This window comes from Nyctibius grandis, chromosome 12 (genome assembly GCF_013368605.1).
Source record: "Nyctibius grandis isolate bNycGra1 chromosome 12, bNycGra1.pri, whole genome shotgun sequence".
NCBI lineage: Eukaryota > Metazoa > Chordata > Aves > Nyctibiiformes > Nyctibiidae > Nyctibius > Nyctibius grandis.
Genome location: NC_090669.1, coordinates 1,883,806 through 1,904,496, shown reverse-complemented (window position 1 = coordinate 1,904,496; position 20,691 = coordinate 1,883,806). Strand labels below are relative to the sequence as shown.

The window sequence follows — 20,691 nt, the reverse complement described above, 5'->3', positions numbered from 1 at the left end:
GAGTCCAGAGAAGGGCAACGGAGCTGGTGAAGGGTCTCACACTCATTATATACAGTATAGAAAAATGAATATTCATACAAGTCCAAGTAAAGCCCACCTATTCCAAGAAACCTTATGCATATGCTAATACATTATGTAATTGTCTTTGCGCATGCATACTAAATTGGGGAAGGGGTCTTGGGTGGTCCCTGAGGGTCTCTAGTGGCCGTAACCCCCCTGTAGTTACACTGTCCGCTGTATGACCCCGCTTCTGTGCAAGTGTGGTCGAGGCCTTTCTGCTGACACATGCAGGTGGCTCCAAGGAAAAGATCCCGTTCTGGTTCCTACAGGATTTATCTCTACTCCTGGTGCCAGAGCTGTGAATCAAGCCATTTAAGACACTACAAAGATGTTCACAGTCTTGCTTATCTCTGGCCCTTCTTTGTAATTAGTGAGGAGTTTAACAGAGACCTTGGATTCTCTAAGACTAAGCACAAGCAAGAGTCAGTGATGACTATAACTCTTAAGTGTTGTCAATCCCAGAAGCAGACCCTGTCTTCAAAACATGCTGTTAGCTTCAGAACGTGCTGTTATTTTAGCTGAAAGGAAAATTGTTGAAAGAAAAGTTGATTCTGTCTAAAGGTTACATGGAGTGGGCCTGTTTTGAGGCTTGCTTTTACTAAACCGTCATGGTATCAGATTGGTCTCCTCTCTTCCCCAGAGCATCCCTTCTGGCCACTGTTGGAGTCCTTCTGGCCCCAGGCTGTGGTTCCTGAGCCATAAGCATGTCCACGCTGCTGTCCTGCCTGGCCTCGGTTGCCATCGGTTAGCCGTTCCCAAAGGTCACTCGCTGCTCGCCTTCCCCAGCTGGGTGCTGGCCTGCGGCCATTCCCACCGTTCCTGGTCCTGCAGCCCTTTTCGCTCGTGTCTGTTCTCTCCTTCCCAAGGAGCCTGGAAGGAAAAGAGGAAACTCCAGTCGTGGCGGTTCTTAATGGGAGCTCTGCTCTGGACGCTGCTCGCAGATAGCAGCGGGCAAGTCTGTGCAGTGCAATTGCTCGCGCGGGTGATTACACCCTCAATAACGCCTGCCACAGCGGGTCCGAGTCCAACACCACCCAAATCCACACCCAGCCTGCTCACCTCTCATGGGGGCCATAGTCTACCCACCAAGATGGAAGGAAACACCACTGCTTCCTCCTCTCCATGCTCTGTATCACCTGAAAGCACATCGTCCAAACGTGGGAGTCCCTTCACCATCTCCCAGCTGCTGGCCCAAGTATTTCTTTGGTGCTTGCCAGACCTGGAAACACTCAAATACGTGGAGAGTAGTCAGCTGTGTCCCCTCTGTCAGGCTGAGCAAGGCTGGGCAACAGATGTATCCCTTTGGGCACATCCAGATGGATCCATCCCTGCTGCTTTCCTCTTCATATTCTTCCGTTTCACCTGAGGCTTTTTACATGGCAGCTCTTTGTTTCTTTTAGCACCTTACTCCTGCCTCCTAAAAATCCATGCCCCCAGGCTGGTCTGGGCTGCAGGAGCTTTGGCTTTGCAGGCTCTTCTTGGTCTGATAAGCATCCAGCATTGTTCTCCAGCAAGGAGAAGGGTGATGGCTGTGAGCCTGGAGCCCTAGCAGCCGGCGGACGGGGCTGCAGGGAGCTGGGGGTCTTCTCTGCTGGCTCCTGGGTGCTCTGGGTGAAAGCTTTGGCATGAGCTGAGCTTGCAGCGTTAGACATGCCCTCCCCGTGCTTCCCAGGCTGGGTTTTGGATTAGCATCCTGGGGTTAAACCATCCCAAACTCACCCCCACACTGGGAGATCTGGCCACAGACAGATTTGGACCTGTTTTCTGCTTCCTGGTGGTGTTTCCAAGAGCTCTTCCAAGCTCGTGGTGGAGGTGACCCTTCTCTATCAGTTACAGGGACTCCAGGAGGTGGGGCTTTAGAGGAGTCGAGTGGTGGGGAACTGGGTAATGCAGGAGACACACGGTCCCATGTGCTGGGGAGTCCGTGGTCCCCCCTGGGGCCCTGGCTCTGCCTGGGGCAGGCGAGGGGCCAGGGCTGGCGCTGGCACCATCCCCATCCCCATGGGCACCCAGAGCCACACCCTGGGCTGTGCCCAGCTCCTCTTCACGCCGAGCAGGTGACAATCTTGCCGTGTGTCACCGAGATGGCTGCACTGGCTCGGAGCGTCCTAGTGACGGGGTCCAACCGGGGCATCGGGCTGGAGCTCGTGAGGCAGCTCGCCGCTAGCCCCCGGCCCCCCCTGCACATCTTTGCCACCTGCCGCGACCCCGAGGGTCCAAGAGGGAAGGTCAGTGTGGGCGCCGGGCACGGGGATAGTCCCGAGCCAGGCGGGTGAAGGGAATTTGTGGTCCCAGCAGCTCTGCTGGCCCCTGGCCCTGGCTGGGTAGTCCAGCAGTGGAGGCAGGAGTGCTCGGTGGGGTCTCATAACCGCCCAGCCCCGCAGTTATGGCAGCGCCTGACCTACCTGGGTCACCACACCTAGCAGGGTGGGATGATGCTGGAGGTACAGACATGGTGCCCATGCCCTCAGCGCTCACTCCTGGCCGTGCCGGTGGCCGGCCAACCCCTCCTCCATGCTGGGATCACCCAGGATGGAGCGGGCAGTGCCTGAGCCCAGCGGCACCCCTTCTCCTGCCAGCTGGGGGGATGCCACCGTGCCCTGTCCGCTGGGAACAGCCCTGCACTCCTTCCCCAGCAAAAGCAAAGCTGCCCTGTCCCGGCTTCAGCTGCGGTGACATGGGAGCAGGGATGGGAGACCCGGCTGTGCCACTGATGTCTTCTAACCTCCTCCCTTGCTCCATGACTTCGTTTCCAGGCCCTGCGAGAATTAGCTGCCCAGCATCCCAGCATCAAACTGGTCCAGCTAGGTATGGAATAATCTCCCTCCTTGCACCCTAACATTGCTTCTAGCCCTTCTACTTGCTTTGGGGATGGCACCGGGGGAACAGCTTTGGCAGGCAGCCTGCCTTAACGCTGGCAACCAGGCAGCTCCAGCCCTGCCAGGCGAGGAGGGATGGGCACACATCTGGGCAGGCTTCCCCCTCTGTCCTCCAGGTGGAAGCAGTCAAACCGGCTTCAGAAGCAGGCAGAGGTGGGTCCGGACACCTCAGCAGAGTGAGTTTCATGGGAAAGGCATGGCCTCTGTTCCCAAAAGATGGGATACAGTGCTCCAGTTTGGGTTGTCCACAGCCTGGACTGGTGCCATGTCCTTTCCCTGCTCCCGTGGAGGCATGCCAGATTCGGTGGCCTTTGTTAGCAGCGCTGGGGAGAGCAGGAGAAGGTGGCAAACGGACCTGGACGGCACAGGGACTTGGAGGAGAAGAGTGAGAGCAGCCAGGGCAGCGCCTGGTGTTGCCAAAGTTGGGGTATTTGCAGGGAGGTTCCAGGGTGCTGGGCGGGGATGGGGGCTCCCTGGGGAGGACAGCGTTGGAGTGAAGCACGGGGAAATAAGGAGCACCAGGCTGAGGACCATGGTTTCCTGGAGGTGTGTCTTGAGGACGCTGCTCACAGCCACGTTTTTTTTAAGAAGAGTTGGTAAAAAAACCCCATCCAAACCCAAAAGAAGCATTTTAGGGAAGCGTTTGCACCAGAATTGCCATGGCTGGAGTAAGTGAGGTGGGAAGCAATCGGGGCTTCTTAATACTGCTGAGTGTTTCCTTAGGGCCAACAATAAGAAAACTGAATCAAGGCAATGCAAAGACCATATCAGTCTCAACCTACCTATTTATTTGTTTAAAAACACCTGAAAAGTTCAAGTAAATTTTAGCTTTTCTTAGCAAAGAAATCATTCCTGAAGTCAGGCTTTTCTAAAAAAAGGCAGCAAATCTCTCTCTTATTATTAAACAGATTATTAAAGTAGAACGTGTCCTTTGTAACTGGCCTGGTTTCAGCTGGGACAGAGTTAATTTTCCTCCTAGTAGCTGGTATAATACTGTGGTCTGGATTTAGGATGAGAAGAATGTTGATAACACAGGGATGCTTTGTTGCTGAGCAGCGCTTACACTAAGTCAAGGGCTTTTCAGCTTTTTGGCACCCAACATGGGGCTCGAGATAACGACAGATTTGATTGGAAGGTGCTAGATCAATCTATAGCTGATATTGCTGTTTAGCTATTGCCTGCCAGGCTCCTGTGCTTGCCGGGGGGCTTGCTTGCCTCGCTGTAAATTAGTCTTGTGCTCGTTAGTGGCTGCTTTTTGCAGTTGGGTCAGTTGGGGTCACCTGTCCCATCTGTGTCCCCTCCCAGCTTCTTGTGCACCCCCAGCCTGCTCGCTGGTGGGGTGGTGTGACTCCAAACAGAGCAATTAATCATTCACCAAAGCAACTGAAATATCCCTCACACGTGGTGGAGTGCTGGAGCCTTGAACTCTGTTCGATCAGTATCCAAAGAGAAGTCACTAAAAAAGCACCCTGTGATATGTCCTGCAGCTGGCCATGCATGTCCTCTAGACCAAGGCTCCATCCCCTCATGTACAGCAGCCCCACAGCAGATTATCTCACCAAATTCCCCCAAAAGTGTTTTCATGACACCTCCTTGAAGGTCCGTGCTGCTCAAGGCAAGGTGATACAAGTTCTGGGTCACTCAAATACTTGCCTACCACCATAAGCATTGCCCCTCTGCTCCACTCTTGTGAGACCCCCCCTGCAGTGCTGCATCCAGCTCTGGGGCCCCCAACATCAGAAGGACACAGAGCTGTTGAAGCGAGTCCAGAGGAGGCCACGGAGATGCTCAGAGGGCTGGAGCCCCTCTGCTCTGGAGACAGGCTGAGAGAGCTGGGGCTGTTCTGCCTGGAGAAGAGAAGGCTCCGGGGAGACCTTCTAGCACCTTCCAGTGCCTGAAGGGGCTACAGGAAAGCTGGAGAGGGGCTTTTGACAAGGGCATGGAGTGACAGGATGAGGGGGAACGGTTTTAGACTGAAAGAGGGGAGATTGAGATGAGATCTGAGGAAGAAATTCTTTGCTGTGAGGGTGGTGAGACCCTGGCCCAGGTTGCCCAGAGAAGCTGTGGCTGCCCCCTCCCTGGCAGTGTCCAAGGGCAGGTTGGATGGGGCTTGGAGCAACCTGGTCTGGTGGAAGGTGTCCCTGCCCGTAGCAGGGGGTTGGGACTGGATGGGCTTTAAGGTCCCTTCCAACCCAAACCAGTCTGTGATTCTATGATATTTAAGTGACAACAAAGGCACTGGAAATGCTTACCCCTATTAGCACAATTTCAGGGAGGTCAGTGGTTTCTGGTTGTTTGAGAGGGGTTGTCCCCACAGCCTGGCCAGAGCATCTGTAAAGATGGGGAGGTTCAGACTCAGAGCAAATAAATGCTTCAGGTTATATCCCAAATCTTTTATTACTTGTACTCACCTCATCTGTCAGCTCCGAATCCTCATCAGTAACAAAAAAAAAAATAAAACAAAAGAAGAATAAAAGAAAAAAAAAGGAAGGATTTTTGCATACAAACGGCTGTAAAGCGATGGGGAGTTGGGGTGTGGAAGATCAATTTAAGCACAAATTGTTTAAAAAAGGCAAAGATAGCTCCAAATGTTCAGTCAGGATGGGTATCAACTGAAAAGATCTTCGTATAATTAGACTATAAAACGAGTGTGTCTCCCCTCTGTTACCAGCCCCTAGAGCTGCTGTGCAATACAGAAGGGCTTGAAGAGCATGGTTGGGTTGACTCCCCAAAGATGATATCTCCTTAAAATGTGCCCATCCGACTGGTGAAAATAAAACCAGGGGCTCAGCGTGCAAGAACCGAGCAGCCCTTGTGTAATCGTAAATTCCTTGGGCACAGAGAGCAAACAGAGCTCAGTTGTTCTCAGCAGTAGCCTCTGTATGACCAAGAATGAGCCGAATCGCGGTTTAATTCAGCTAAGGCTGCGAAACCAAGAGGTGAGGACAAGCTGATGCTCATTTTGATGTGCTTAACCCCCTCATCTGCTAAACCTGGCCCTTTCTTTCTGTATAACGGTGGTTTAAAGAGAGCCATTCCAGCCACGGGACGCTGCGTGACCCGTTGGAGCTCTCCTCCGCTTTGCTTTTCGCCCCGGCAGACACAGTGAACTTGCCCAGCATCCGAGGGGCCGTACGGGCTGTGGGGTCTCATCTGAAGGACCAAGGCTTGAACCTGCTCATCAACAACGCGGGCGTCACCTCGCACGCCACGCTGCGCTCCCTGGATCCGCAGGAGATGCTCGCCGTGTTTGCCACCAATGTGGTGGGGCCGCTCCAGGTTGCCAAGGTACGTGTGGACCTTTTGGGTTTCTCCTGCTTGGGGAGATGTTCCCCATGGCAAAGGTGCCCTCAGCTGGGTGGGTTCTTGCTCTCTCAAATGAGACAGACTGATGTGGGGCAAGACCAGGACCGCGGGTCTCCTCTGCCCACCCAGGGGATCAGGGAGGCAGCTCAGCCCCAGCATCTCCCAGGCTTCGCTCCTCCCCAGCTGGAGCTCCTGCCTGCCCCGGGGTGGCCGTGCCAGCTCTCTCCTTCCCTGGGTAAGGGAAAGGCTGGAGCCTGGCCCGTCCTTGGGGCGTCCTCCCCATTCCCTGCCCTTCTGCCGGCGGGGTCTGTCCAGCTGCTCGTCCACGGGCTGCGACAGAGACCTCCAGGGCGGTGTCCTCGAGCTGGGGGCTCGTCCCGTGTGAACAGAGCGCCGGTGTCTTTGCGTCAGGAGTTTCTGCCGCTGCTGGAGAAGGCGGCGAAGGGCGCGGGGAAGGAGGGGCTGAGCTGCAGCAGGGCCGCGGTCATCAACGTCTCCTCCAAACTGGGCTCCATCGGGCTGTGCCTGGGGGTGCCGGAGGCCCCCATGTACCCGTACCGTGCCAGCAAGGTGAGGTGCCAGGGGAGGGGCTGGGGATGCTCTGCTGTGCACCGTGCCCGTGGAGGGGAGCCCGGGGGAGGCACCCACCTGCCCCAGGGCCACCCACCCCCTGCCCGCTTCTCCCAACGTGAGCACGGAGACCGAGACCAGCAGCACCCGGGGCTGAGCCTGTCGGGGGAGCTGTGCCGACGCTTTACCCCGGGGCAAAGACCCATTTCCCACCTCCACGGCCATTTTCTGGCTGGGAAACGTTCCCCCTCCTGCCCACCCGCGCCCTGAGCCGTGCTGGCACGGCGGTGCCTGTTCCAGGCTGCCCAGAACATGGTGACGCGGTGCCTGGCTGCGGAGCTCCAGGACAAGAGCATCTTGTGTGCCGCCATCCATCCTGGCTGGGTGAAGACCGCCATGGGGACGGAGAAGGTACGGGGCTGGGCAGGGGGTGGCGGTGGGGAAAAATGCCCCCAGGAGCACCCTGGGTGCTGCTCCCCAGGCCGGGGGACAGCTCTGCCCCAGCCTGGCTGCTGTCTGTGCCGGGCGCAGCCCACGGCGGTGACACCGTGCCTTGTCCTCCTCTGCAGGCCCCCCTGACGGTGGAGCGCAGCGTGGGGGGTGTCCTGGCCGTGCTGGCCGGCCTCTCGCAAGACACCTCTGGAGCCTTCCTCGACTGGGAAGGCAACAGCCTGCCCTGGTGACCGATGGATGGATGGACGGACAGTGCCTCTTGCCCCTGCTGCAGCCTCCCGCTTGCCGGCTCACCCCTGCATGGTCACCCCGCTCGCCCTCCACCCACCCAGGGCTGCCAGGGAGAGGGGAAGGGCAGGAGGAGCAGCTTCTCTCCCCTTCCCCACCCCATGCACGGCCCTGTACCCCCATCTCCATAAACGCTGACGCCTCTGCTCCATCTCAGCACCCACAGCCTCAAACTCCCCGGCCGAGCCCAGCACCCGCTGCCCACGGGCTGCCCAAGCGCGGTGTGTCCGTCTGTCCTGCCTGAGACCAAGCGTCCCCCGATGGAGGGGAGAGGGTCCCTGCGACCCCCAGCCCCTTGGGCAACCCAGGCTGAGCACGGAAAGCCAGCCCTGGGGAGGGCCGGGGTGTCCCCCAGCCCTGGGGAGGGTCAGGGTGTCCCCAGCCCTGCGGGGGGTCAGGACATCTTCCTCCTCCTGGGACAGGGGCTCTGGCCCCGGCTCCGCTCCCTCCGGGAGGGGACGCCTCCAGAGGGTGGTCACGGTGCCACGGGACCCACGGGCTGTCACTCATGGGGACCCCAGGGACAGCCGGGGGTCGGGCGGGCGGCTGCGGGCACGGCCACAGCCCAGGGTAAGGAGCGGGGCCGCACAGCGGAGCCGGGGGCTCTCGGGCAGGGGTTTATTGAGGACGGGGGGCAGGGGGGAGCAGCGGCACACAGCCCCACTGCCAGGAGGCCACGCCAGCGTGTCACCAGGGCACAACCTTCCCTTCCCAGTCCAGGAAGGTGCCGGTGTCCTTCTCGGAGAAGGAGGAGAGCACCTTCAGCATCCCTTGCACGCTCTCCTCCACCGTCACCGGGGGCTGCGGGGCAGAGGTGGAGAGGCAGCCCGTGCCCAAGGCCTGGCTAAGGGCTGCCCGGGAGAAGGAGCCACCCAAGGGCCAGGGCAGAGCTGCCAGCCCCGGGCAGAGGGGCCGAGCAGGGAGCCGAGGGGCCGGGGGCACCAGGCACCCGGGGCAGGGGGAGCTGCCCAGGCGGGGATGGGGCAGGCGGGGAGGTCATGCTCAGGGGCTGGGGCAGCACCTCCCACCCGTGGCACATGGGCACAGGGGCTCTGATGGACCCGCTGTAGGGAAACTCCTACCGTGTGTCCGGCCGAACCCCCCATGTCGGTTTGCACCCAGCCAGGGTGCAGAGCCAAGCAGAGGACGCCGTGCTCCCGGTACCCCAGGGACTGGCACTTGGTCAGCATGTTCAGAGCAGCCTGCGGGGACACAGGGCAGGGGTGGTGGTGGGAGGGGAAGGGGGGCTGCACGGGGACACCTGCAGACGCCCCTGGGGCAGGGCAGGGTATGCAAACCTGTCCCTGGCACGGCACGGCAGTACCTTGCTGCAGCGGTACGAGAGAAACGGCATCAGCTCCCAAATGTAGGGAGAAGTGATGGAGCCCCCAGAGCTGGACATGTTGATGATGGCTGCCTTGCTGCAGCTCAGCGCTGAGCCCGGGCTCCCCTGGGCAGCCTTCTTCAGCAAGGGCAGGAACGCCTGGGGGAGAGGGGAGGGGAGGGGGAGAGAGGGGAGGGGAGGAGAGGAGAGGGGAGGAGAGGGGAGGAGAGGGGAGGAGAGGGGAGGAGAGGGGAGGAGAGGGGAGGAGAGGAGAAGACACAGGAGAACACATGAGGTGGCACAGGGGAGAGGACCAGCTCCTTCCATAGCCGGCAATGTTGGTACAAGCACTGGATCATCCTCCCTCCTCTTCCCACTACCCCAGCCCAGCAGGCTCCAGCTCCTGAGCTCCAGCTTGTGGCTCCACGAGCTTCTTGTTGGGCAACAGCCCATCGGCTCCAGAGCAGAGGCAGGACCCTCTCCCACCGGCCCTTCACACCCCAGGATGGCCCACCTGGGTGACGGTCTCACCTAGCTCAGCAGCAGGGGCCCAATCGTGTTGGTGGTGTAAATCTGGGTCATGTCCTCCAGCGTCTCGGTATCAAGTGAGTTCAACTTGGCGATTGCAGCGTTGTTGATGAGGAGGTTCAGCCCCGAGCCCCCCACCTTCTCCCCAACTTTGGCTGCAGCCGCCTTGATGCTGGCGGGGTCGGTGACTTCTGCAGATCCAGTGCGGGGGAGGTCATTGCCCGCGTCCCTGTGGTGGCTTGGAGCCCCGTGTCCCCCCAGGGAGGGCAGTGCCCCGTGTCCCCACAGGCACTGGTCCCTTGGCACGGCTCCCTCCTGGCACTGGGCTCCCAGGGTGTGCGCAGTGCCCAGGCACACGCCAGGGAACCGGGGCGAGGGACCCCACCTCGGGGCACCTACCGAGTGGGACGATGACCAGGTTGGGGTGCTTGGAGGCCAAATTCTGTAACTCCTGCAAGAGAGGGGACCGCGTGGGCACACGAGACAGGAGGGGCTGCGCAGAGGCTCAGCCGTGCCCAGGCAAAGCCCGCGTCGCTCCGGCTCCATCCTGGCACTGCCTCACGCCCAGCACCCCGCTCTGGCTGCCCCGCTCCCCTCGCGGGGGGCTCCGTGCCCCCGCACACGCCACGTGTCACTGTCCCCTCCGCACAGCCGGTCCCTCAGCCGCCCCAGTCTGCTGCCCTGTGCCCCTGCGGGTGCCCGGCTGCAGCTCGAGCCCTTTGCAAACCCCCTCCCTGCTCCAACCTGCTGCCCTGGCACCCAGCGCTCCCGTCCCCCGGCACGACCCGCCGCGTCCCAGCCCAGCCTCACCTGCGCTCGCTGTCCCTTGGGGTCACGACACGTCGCAAAGACCCACTCGGGTGGGTTTGGCATCCCCAGGAAGTGCCAGACACCCACGATCCACCTTCGCCAGCGGCCGAGGAATGACGCAAGTGGAACTGAGTGTCCTGCCCAGGCAGGGAATGCCCTGGGCTGGATGTCTGGAAAGCTGCTCTTTGTACCTTCCGTGCTCCACCACATCTGAGCCGCTCGGTTTTCTGGGCCAGCGTTACCCCTGTTCCTACACTGAGATGTCCCCTCGTGGGACACCAGGATCTGTCCCTCCCCGTGCCCAAGGTGAGACAGGCAAGGGTAGCCTCGCTGTTCAGCCTGGAGAGGAGAAGGCTCCAGGGAGACCTTCTAGCACCTTCCAGTGCCTGAAGGGGCTACAGGAAAGCTGGAGAGGGACTTTTTACAAGGGCGTGGAGTGACAGGACAAGGGGGAACGGTTTTAAACTGAAAGAGGGGAGATTGAGATGAGTTCTGAGGAAGAAATTCTTTGCTGTGAGGGTGGTGAGAGCCTGGCCCAGGTTGCCCAGAGAAGCTGTGGCTGTCCCCTCCCTGGCAGTGTTCAAGGGCAGGTTGGATGGGGCTTGGAGCAACCTGGTCTGGGGAAAGGTGTCCCTGCCCGTGGCAGGGGGGTGGAACTGGATGGGCTTTAAGGTCCCTTCCAGCCCAAACCAGTCTGTGATTCTGTGGGGATGAGGTTGGGCCCAGGAGCTCCCGCCCCGCCCCGGATCCCGCCTCCCGGCCCGTTTCCCCTTCCCGGGTCACGGTCCCCCCTCGCAGCGCGGCCCGTGGCCATGGCGGCGGCGGCGGCCGCTCGGCCCGGCGCGGCGGGGGAGCAGCCGGGGGCGCCCAGGTGAGCCGGGGGCTGCCTGTCCCCAGACCCCGCCTGTCCCCAACCCCCGCCTGTCCCAGCCCTCATGCAGCAAAGAGAGATCCCTTCCCCCTTTGGCAGCGAAGAGAGGGGGGGTGAAGGCCTGGGCACAGGAAAATAATTACTGGGGGATAATAAACAATATGGGAAGAGGTGGAAAAAAATGTCCTGACCCGGGTGGGGACTTGCAGAAGCCCTGACCCGGCTGGTGTCCCCCCTCTGTGACACGCAGCGGGTGCCGCAGAACCTGCGTGCCCCCTCAGCCATCGTCCTCGGCACGGCTCCCTTAGGGTGTCCCCATGGAGGAGCGGGTGGATTTGGGTGGGTTTGAGGCAGCCCCCGGGGCTGGGGCTGTGTTTGGGGGGTGAAGCTGTTCACACGATGGTGGAGCTTTGCAGCATCCTGCTCTTCTGATTCGGTGCCTCGTCTCTTCTGCTGTAGCTTTGTGTACGAGAACAAAACCACGTCTTCTCCTAAACTCTACGTCTTGCAGCCTTGGATTACGAACCTCTTGGTGAATTACGAGCAGCTGGATGCCAACGAGAATCTCCTGGCCGGGCAGGTCCTGCGGGTACGTACCAAGGGGACTGTCCTACACGGCACCAACAGCCTTTGAAATCCAAATTCCCGGCAGTGTTCAGCGGTTCCCAGTTCAGTGGCTGTGGGTGGGCGACCCTTCCTCCTCAAAGTCCCTGATTATTGTTTTTTTTTTGAGGTGGAGGAGCTTTGCTTTGCCCGTTTCTGGCGGCTTTCACTGACTTTTGTGCCTCTGGTATGTGCGCCCTCCTCTCGTCCAAAGAGCTGGTGGTCTCCAAGGTCATCTCCCTCCTCTCCTAGCCTCGCGCTCACAGGCTGCCTTGCCTTCCTCCTCCTCCTCTTTGCATCCCGTCCTTCCTTGTACCATGCCAGCTGATGGGTGGTCCTGACAGCGGGTAGCGTGAGGCAGAAGCAGGACCTGCTGAGGCGGCTGGAGCCTCGTCCTGTCTGGTGGTGAGCCTTGGTGGGACCACGAGCTTGTCCTCCCAGGGATGCTGGCTCTTCTGGGAGAGCCTCTCGCGTGGTCATTCAGGGCATGGGGCTCTGAGGCATCAAACCTGCTCCTGCAGAGTTCCTGGAGAGCTGTTTGTGCAGCGCTGGTGATGTCTTTGACGTTTGATCTGTCCTACGTGACAGGAGAGAGCTTTAGGCAGGGGACTCTTACCTGTTTGAGGCCTGATGGGCAGTGGGAAGGAAGCAGGAGGAAAACAACCGAGTGGAGTCAGTGCTGTTGCTCATTAGCTGTGGACGTGGAAGGGTGAAGGTGCTGTGAGACAACCGGGTGCACAAGCAGACGTGAGACCCACGTGGGCAGGGTGTGCGGTTCCTGCCTTGCGATGGGTTGTGCTTGTGACCTGGATGCTGGAGAGACCCAGCTCCAGTGCTCTGGTTTGCTCTTCTCTCGCAGCCTTGAGGTGCTTGTAGGAGCCTCCCACCATGGACAACGTTACTGTTAGCAATCTCCTGATGTCTTGTGTGGACGAGATGTTTGAGGCAAGTCAGGTGTCTCCTTTCTGCCAGGAAAAGGAAGGAGAAAGATGGATGTTCTGATTTAAATGGAAGGAGAGATGAGATAGGGAGGAAGGAAAATGACAGTGAGAGAGAGAAGAGCCCTTGGTCCTGTTCCCCATCCTGTCTGAAGACATGGAGGTGGTGAAATCACTGGTTCCCTACTTCTTGGCCCAGTCCCTGCTCCCAAGCCGATCTCTGGGCCGATGAAGACCCAGCAGCGAATGAGGGGATCCCCCCTAGGGCTCAAGAGATTAATGGGGAGAGTTCCCTCAGTGTGACCACCCTCCAACCTACACCCTCCTGAGTCCCCCACAACGAGTGAAGGTTGGGAGCGTATCTGGAGCAGCAGAGCCTTTCTCCTGCTCTCTCTGGGCTCCAGCTCTACCTACCTTCTTCTCTATCTGTTTCAGATCTGTAACTTCCAAACTTACCTTCTTTTTTTTATCTTGTTTTTTACCCAGTCCTGGGAGCAGCCCTGCCTGCTGCTGGTACCCGTGCTCCCTTGCAGCATGCCCTAAGCCGCTCTGCCTCTGGGAATCGAGAGTTGCCCACAGTGAGTGAGGACGTGGTGGGACTGGCCACCTGCATGCTGGGCTGCTCCCACCAGGGCGAGGGTCCACGGCCCGCCGGGGCTGCTGGGTGGCTGAGCTGTGAGACCGGCGGAGCAGGATCCTGGCAGCATGGGCATCCTTAAACCCAGCAGCAAGCCTTGTTGGCTTGTCCAGGGAGTTTGTGCAGTAGGCTTGGCAGGCTGGTGTTCTCAGAAGGTCCCAGCTGATGGCGACTGGCCTTTTTAGCACGGTGGGCACCTACAGGAGGACATGGGTGCACCCCTTGTCAGATGCAGGTGGCTTTTGTGCCCGGTGGGACACGCGATTTCACGTCCCCTCATTGTGCGTCGTGTCCCAACATCACCGCTCAGGTGAATGACGTACACGACGTATGTGACCAAACCGTAGGTGCGTACCAGGAGAAGCCCAGGGCTGTAGGGACTAGGCCAGGACTGCTCCACAGCTCCCAGCCCCCGGAGCAGGCAGGTATGAGGCTCAGAGGAGCAGTTTATTGCTTCCCTCCGGGGTTGTTTTGACCCAGCGTGGCCATGGCTTAGTAGAGGCTCAGAGTTGGTACACCGGGAACTTCACTGAGAAGAAGGGAAGGTCTGTAGTGATCCTGCTGGTTACTGCTGCTCCCTGCATCCCTCTGCTCTGCGGAGGGGCACGTGGCCCAAGCCTGCCCACAGCCCTTCTGCCTGGATTCCTGCTGGTTTGGGTACAAACACGCTCGGTGGCGGCTCCTCTCCCACCTTACCTTCTGGTGCTCTCTTGCGCAATGTGGTTCATCCCTGTGGTTCTGTCTTGGTGTGGAGCCTGCTTGGTCCAGCCAGGAGGCACAGGCACGTACCAGACCCTTGGCCTCGGGGTAAGCGTTGCCACCTGACGTGACGGTGAATGGTGATCTTCTAAGAGTCCACCTCTCAGCCAGGCGTGGTCTTCTGTCCTTTTTTATGGGGAAGCCTGTAAGTGAAATTTCTTTCCCCCCCTGCTCCCCAATCTCTTGCCAGGTTTTGAGTGACTCAGCTGCTCCAGGCCAACCTGGGGTCCTCCAAGATGCCGTCCTACAGGTCTCGGATGGGTCCTACTACATCCGCGTGGTCATTACATCCGAAGCTCTGCGGGCGGAGGAAAAGTGGGTTCCACTGTGACTCGGCTGTGGCTGGGACAGCGGTTCTCCACAGCTGCTAGTGGGGCTCCTGCCTGGTTTTGTTTCAGGTTCTGTTAAGCTAAAACAATCACAGGGTGGGAAAGCTGCGTGAAAGAGCTGCTAGGAGAAGAAAGCTGGTGCTTGGTGCTCGGGTTTGGGCTGGCTGGGATGGGCAATCACAGAATCACAGAATCATTTTGGTTGGGAAGGACCTTTAAGATCATCAAGTCCAACCGTTAACCCAGCACTGACAAGGCCACCACTAACCCATGTCCCTCAGCACCACATCTACACGGCTTTTAAATCCCTCCAGGGATGGGGACTCCACCACTGCCCTGGGCAGCCTGTGCCAGGGCTTGACAACCCTTTCAGTGAAGAAATTGTCTCATGTAGACGTGATTAGAGAGGACTAAAGAGCTCGTAGTCTTGGTGCAAGGGGCCAGAGCATTAACCATGGTAGCCTGGGCCGTTCCTTCAGTGCTTTCCTCAGTTTCCCCATTTGGACACCCCTAGACTGGTGGGGTGCTGGTAGCAAAGCCAAGGATAAGCAGCAGGAATAAGTTGCAGGAACCAGGAGCCCTGGGTCCCTGGTGCTCATGCTGAGACACCTGCCAGCATGCCCCGATGGTTGGGGAAGCCCCGCTCTGTGTCTGGGGGGGTCCAGCTCCCTTCTTCATCTCTCCAAGACGTTCCTGCTCTGCTCTTTTTCCAGCACCCACATGCAGCTCAGGCTTTCCAGCCTTATTTGCAGAATTATCGTCTTGCAGAAGTACACGGTGTGTTTCCGGGAGGAGGCCAGGCTGGTGAGTGGAAACAACTCATTCCTTGACCTTGCCTTGCTTCCTGGATGCCGACCTGCTTTGAGCTGCTCCCAGGAGCTGGAGGCAGATGAGGGGTGGCCTTTCTTCTCTTCTTCCACGTGCAGCTCCTGGGGGGGTCTGTGGCAGTGACGATGGCTTGGCCTGAGTGCTGAGGCAGGGGATAACATGAGCCCTCCATGGAGATGTGGTACATGTTCCGCAGGGTCACCTGGCTGTTACCTCCTGCTGTCACGCAGCTGCAGGAGATCTGTGTGGACCACTGGTGACAGAGCTGCCTGCTGTCCCCTTGCAGGGGTGCAGGAGTGTCCCCGTGGCCTCGGGCTGGCCCAAGCTCGCCTGTGGCTCTTGAAGAGCCATCGGCTGATGCAGGAGGGTACAAACCCCCTGTTGAAGGGGATTGTCCTTTGTGGGGGGGCCTTGCTTTGGTTGGTGGGCTCTCACTTTGGTCAGTGAGTTGGTGGCAGAGCTGGGGTGGGTGCATGGGTGGTCCCTGGCCCCAGGGGAGGTGGCAGTGGAGGTGGGACTCCTCGCCTTTGCCTTACGGGCTCCATTTTCCCCGCAGGAGGACTGTGAGTTTTACCTGACGGCCCAGCGGTTCATCGTGCTGCCCATGGAGAGGCAGAGGTTGGAGTCATCCGATGGGTACGGCCCGTGGGGCAGGTGGGGGGCTCTGCTCTGGGGGGGCTTCCTCATCTCCCCGGAGCGGCGCTGATCCTGGGAGTCCTGGTGGGAGCTGGTTGTGCTGGGGACTTGTTTGCTCTTTGAAAGAGAAGCTGTCTCCATCCCAAGCTGGGAAGGAAGGTGGGATGCGGAGGGAATCGGTAACTGGCTTCTCTCTCGCTGCAGGAACCAGGAGCCCTCGGTGCTGCAGAAGATAAAGGAGCTCTGGCTGTAAGTATGGGGCTGGCCATCGCTGGGGAACGTGTCCAGAGGCCGTGACGAGAGCATGCAGGCTCTGAGCGGGGCGGGAGCAGGCTGGCAAGGGCAGGCACACGTCGTGGCAGCTCCTCGTCGGCCTGGGGGCCTCCCTGCCCCAGGATGTGACAGAGCTTAGACCACGCAAAGTGAGATCCTGGTGACACAAAGGGTTCTCCAGCCCAGCCTCTTCCTCTGAGCTGGCAGGAAACACCCATGGGGAACCTGCTGCAGGGTGAAGCCCTGCACCAGCTTGTGCTTCACTCCATGCTTGGAGTCCCAACTCTGGAGATCCTCAGGGGTCCTGATGGAGATCCTGATGGGTGTTCCTGGGATACTGAGCAGTGGCTGGATCTGGCACCCACTGGGGAATCCACTACTTCCACAAGCTGCCTCTTCCCAAGCCAGGGTGCTCGATCTGCGACCGAGAGCTGCAAGGGGCTGCTGGCCTGCACGTGCCCTAGCCCTAACCTGGCTTTATCTTCTCCTTGGTCATTGCAGGAGGGGTCTGGCTCTGAAGAATGCTCCCAGCTCAGGTAAAGGCTTGCGGGGGGGCACGTGGTGCTCTGGCTGCCTGGTGGGGCTCCTGGTTCTCCTGGGCTTGGGCTGTGTTAGGGCAGAGGTAGCACAAACGTGACCGGATCTCAGGAGGCAACGTCACTAAGCCCAAAGCTGAAGCAGCGTGGGCCATTGCATGCATGTGCTCACGCTGCTGCTGCAGGACCTGGGTGGAGAAAGGAGAGGGAGTTTCTAGAAGCAGAGGAAATGCAGAATTTTTTGTTTCCACAGGTTTCAGTGGACATGACAGTCGTGCAGCAGAGTAGAAGCATTTGCAGATGAGGCTTGCCTGAAGTAAGGTGTCTTCTCCACTAATGCTCGCATGTTCTCGCTCCAGAGCCATCCATCTCTCAGCTCATCGATGCCATAGGACAGAACCAGCTGGAGGTTTTGAAGGAAAATGCTGAGGAATGCTTGGATTTAAGGATGCCCGAGGAGACCCTGGCGACGGCGAAGGACGAGGTTCCCGTCACCCAGTGGGAAGCAGAGCGCAAGAAGGAGGTGAGGCTGGCTGCTGAGACAGCTCACGGTGGGGACCTTGCTCGGGAGGGCTGGCAGGAGGATGGGGAAGAGCAGTGGGCAGAGCTGGAGGTTTGCTGGGGAGAGAGATGGTGTTTGGGTGGGCTCCTGCAGCTCAGGTGGGACTGCCCAGCGCAGACCGCCTTACGTGTCTCATTTCAGCGGGGTGAGGACACCTTCGTGGTCCCAGCCCACACCCTGGTGATCCCTGCTGAGGAGAAGGTGGTTGCTTGCGATGCTTCCAAGGCAGGTGAGTGCGGTGGCTTCGTCTGCAGGGTGGGCAGGTCAGCGTCCTGCGAAATGAGGATCTCCCTGGGGTGGGGAGAGGACTTGCTTTGCTCTGGCTGTGCGCCGTGCTGGGCTGTGGCCAGCAGTGCCCCTGTCGTTGCAGGCACAAGCAAAGAGAGTCCTGGGAAGAGTGGCGATGACAAGGTGATGCCAGTCGACCTGAGCATTGCATCCCAAGCCAGCTGTGAGTAGTGGGACCTCCACATCCCATCCAGCCTCGTAGTGTTTTCCTTGAAGTTGGCTCAGCCCATCTTCTCCTTGGGTTGAGCAGAGGAGGTACCGGCATGGCCAGGTCTGTGGGAGACCAGGACTCCCAGCCCTGTAGGGAGCGGTCCCACTCCTGCTGCCTCCTGAAGCTGAGCAGCTTTGGTTCGTTGTGCTGGGAACACAACAAATGATGTTGTCCCTTCGATGCCATCATGGAGCCCGAGTTGCCTGCCCAAGTGCGGGCTCTTGGCTGGCTGTGGTTTGGCACCAGGACTTGTGTCACCTCCCTGGGCTTGGTGTCACCAAGCTTTGCTGCAGAAGTACCTGCAGGAGCTCCGTGTAGAGAAGGAGGTGAAGAGAGCTGCTGCTCTGGTCAGTGCAGGGTGTAGGAGAAGGCCTTCCTCCTGCCTGCCTGCTCCCTGGGCAGCATCTACCTCCCCGCTGCCTGCTGCAGGGGCTGGTGGAGGTCTTGGAAGGAGCCTGGCTGGAGCACCCCCCAGTTTCAGCTGGAAAGGGCTCTCGGAGCTCCCCTCGAGTGCTGTCTCTGTCCGAGACCTCGTGCACAGTTCTTTGTAGCTGCCGCAGGGTTGGGAGCGGGCAGCCGCTTCCTTTGCCAAACTCAACCCCTGACTTCATCCTTGCAGTCGTGGAGTCGACAGCCGTTTCGGAGAGCTCGGAGGGATCTCTGGACAACCCCTGGAACGGGCTCCCCGCGATATCTTTGACCCTGAACTCTTCGGATGGTGAGTCCTTGTGCCCCAGGGCGTCCAGCCTGCCTTGCTGGCAGGACACAACCCTTCTCCTCTCACTGGGTGACCACGTAGCTCATCCTGGATGCTGGCTTGGCTTTCCCTTGGCCATAAAGTAGTGCTGTAGTGCTCCCCTTGCCCTGCGCCTGCGTCGTTCCCGCTCTGGTGCTCTCCTCCCCAAGCTGACCACACGTTTTCTCTTACCAGAGAAGACCTTTCAACATGACCTTTCACCAAAGGCCCAACAAGACGTGACTGCTGACAGCAACACCGCCGACCTGCTGGAAGCGTGCAGCCAGGGCTCTCCCGAGCCGGTGCAGACCTCCTCTCCCTCCCTGCTCTGCTCCTACAGCAACACCAGCCCGGCGGAGACCAGCCCCCCGCGGGCAACGGCCGCTGCGGGGGCAGCCTGCGATGCCCCTCGCCCTGCTCGAAGCCCGCAGGCAGCGGGGGCCTCTCAGACCACCGTGCCATCTCTCTCTCCGGCTTTCCCTGTCTTGCCCAGCCACCGTCGGCCATCCCTGCCCGAAGGGATGCCCCACAGGGAGCAGGCGGACTCCAGCGGCACAGCTTGCCCTCCGGAGCCGTTGAAACGCGGTCTGGCTCGTGCCAGGACCCAAGGAGGAGATGCTATGGGTGCCAAGAGGAAGCTGCTGGCAGGAGATGACCAGGCGCTGCCAGCTCTCGGTGGGCAGCAGCATCCCCGAGGTGCCCCGCGGGGCAGGGGGAGAGGCACGGGCAGGAGGCTGGACGCTGTGAGCACCCAGGGCGCGAAGAAGAGAAGAAAGGAGGAGACAGGGCTGCGGTGTGGGAAGGAGCTCTCTGAGGAGGAGGAAGAGCAAGTGTCCCCAGCGAGCGGCCCCAGCTCCAGGCCGGAGCAGCGCAGAGCTCTGCAGCCGGTAAAGATGAAGCAGCTGGTGGGGTGCCATGGTGGGGTGGTCCCCGGGGAGGTTCTCTGTGTCCCCTCACCGCTGGTGTCCCCTCCCCAAGGCCTTTGCTCACCTGGCTGGTGGAGTTGGGCAGCCGAAGGCAGGTGTTGATGTAGATGGTGGCCCCAACCCTGCCGAAGGAGGCTCTTGGGCACTGGGTGAAGATGTGGTTGAGCCCATGACCTTGGTGGGTGGGAACCAACACTTGCTGGGGCTTCTTCCACCTCTCCGGGTGAAAATAAGATTGGAAGAGCAGGAACCAGGAGAGGGAGAGACCCCAGAGTTGCCCTGGGTGTATTGGGGTCCGGGGCTGCGTGGTGGGGCTGTGCTTTGGGTCAGACCAGCCTCACCCTCCCCTTCGCTCCCGCAGTACGTGAAGGAGAAGCCGGTCCAGTACAGATACGAGGCGCCGAGCCCCGAGCTCTGCGAGCAGATCAGATCCGTCAGGTCAGTGCAGCGATGGCCCCGTACAGCCATCCCTTGTCCCCCCCCACCACGCCTGGGTGTCCCCAGCCAGGTCCCTTCTCACCCTGGTTCCCCTGGTCTGGTTTTGCAGGATCTCGAAGGCGATGCTGAAGTGGGCATGCTGGATCCTCACGGACGGGGAGGGGGGCTCCTGAGCCCAGCCCCTCCTTCGGTTCTTCACCGGTTCTTCAACCAAAACAATTTCGAGCTGCCTGGGAAGAGCGGTTGGTGGAGGGATGGGGGGGGACACACAGCAGGCCCCCTGTCCCCAAAGGGACCACTGAGTGGGTTGGACTGGCCGCAGAGACCCTGGCTCTGGGGACATGACCTGTTGAAGACCAGCACCCTCAGCGCCGAGAGGGGGGAAAACACCCGTTCAGGGATGCCTGCGCCTGGGTTTACATCCCTCTCCCACCTCTCCATCCTTTCCGAGCACCCTGGCGTGAGGACAAGAGGTGACCTGGTGCCACCGTAGCAGGGGCGACAGCGATGGCAGAGGCCCCACGAGCTGATCCCCGCTCCAGCGGCAGCGCAGGAGTTTGGATGTTTTATTGATTGGTTTCGGTAGGATCCTGCACTGCTCGTTACAAAAAAAATATCCCACAGGGTTACGCCGTAGAAATTAAAAATAAAAATTGTATATTTTTTAAATACACAGCTCTGGTATTAAAAAAAAAAGGGGGGGGGGAAGAAAAATAAGCATCTTGTCGTAAACATCCTTGTAAGGAACGCGGTTGGTCAACACAGGAGGAAGCCGCTGGGGTGATGCTGGTGCCGTTGGGGACGGCAGGGCTGGAGCGGGGCTGCAACGCGACGGGTCGTGGTCCTGCCGGTGGGAACCTGCGTCCTGGGGGGCTGGGGAGCGCGGTACCCCGCGGGGTGAG

At 59.6% G+C, this 20,691-nt stretch overlaps 2 protein-coding genes and 1 pseudogene across 6 annotated transcripts; 2 read left to right on the top strand and 1 right to left on the bottom strand.

The window, feature by feature from the left end:
• Positions 1–2,144: 2,144 nt before the first annotated feature.
• Positions 2,145–7,498, top strand: LOC137669385 (C-signal-like). The gene is made up of 6 exons (XM_068411461.1): positions 2,145–2,288; positions 2,817–2,868; positions 6,040–6,227; positions 6,657–6,815; positions 7,116–7,226; positions 7,385–7,498. Exons 1-6 carry the CDS (start codon positions 2,145–2,147, stop codon positions 7,496–7,498), a joined length of 768 nt encoding a protein of 255 aa, XP_068267562.1.
• A 745-nt stretch (positions 7,499–8,243) lies between these two features.
• On the bottom strand, positions 8,244–9,462 carry LOC137669381 (C-signal-like; annotated as a pseudogene).
• Positions 9,463–11,024: 1,562 nt separating this feature from the next.
• On the top strand, positions 11,025–20,458 carry ACD (ACD shelterin complex subunit and telomerase recruitment factor). Of its 5 annotated transcripts, XM_068411269.1 has the most exons (14): positions 11,025–11,089; positions 11,549–11,678; positions 14,217–14,341; positions 15,069–15,159; positions 15,740–15,819; positions 16,024–16,068; positions 16,594–16,628; positions 16,988–17,151; positions 17,332–17,419; positions 17,561–17,641; positions 18,309–18,407; positions 18,621–19,312; positions 19,713–19,789; positions 19,899–20,458. In XM_068411269.1, the coding sequence occupies exons 1-14, from the start codon at positions 11,031–11,033 to the stop codon at positions 19,960–19,962; spliced, it is 1,830 nt and encodes a 609-aa protein (XP_068267370.1). In that variant the 5' UTR covers positions 11,025–11,030; the 3' UTR covers positions 19,963–20,458. The 5 variants fall into 5 exon arrangements, with proteins under 5 accessions (XP_068267370.1, XP_068267371.1, XP_068267372.1 ...); XM_068411271.1 differs by lacking the exon at positions 11,025–11,089 and having other exon boundaries at positions 11,597–11,678; positions 14,217–14,276; XM_068411270.1 differs by lacking the exons at positions 11,025–11,089; positions 14,217–14,341 and having other exon boundaries at positions 11,558–11,678.
• The last annotated feature ends 233 nt before the right edge of the window (positions 20,459–20,691 follow it).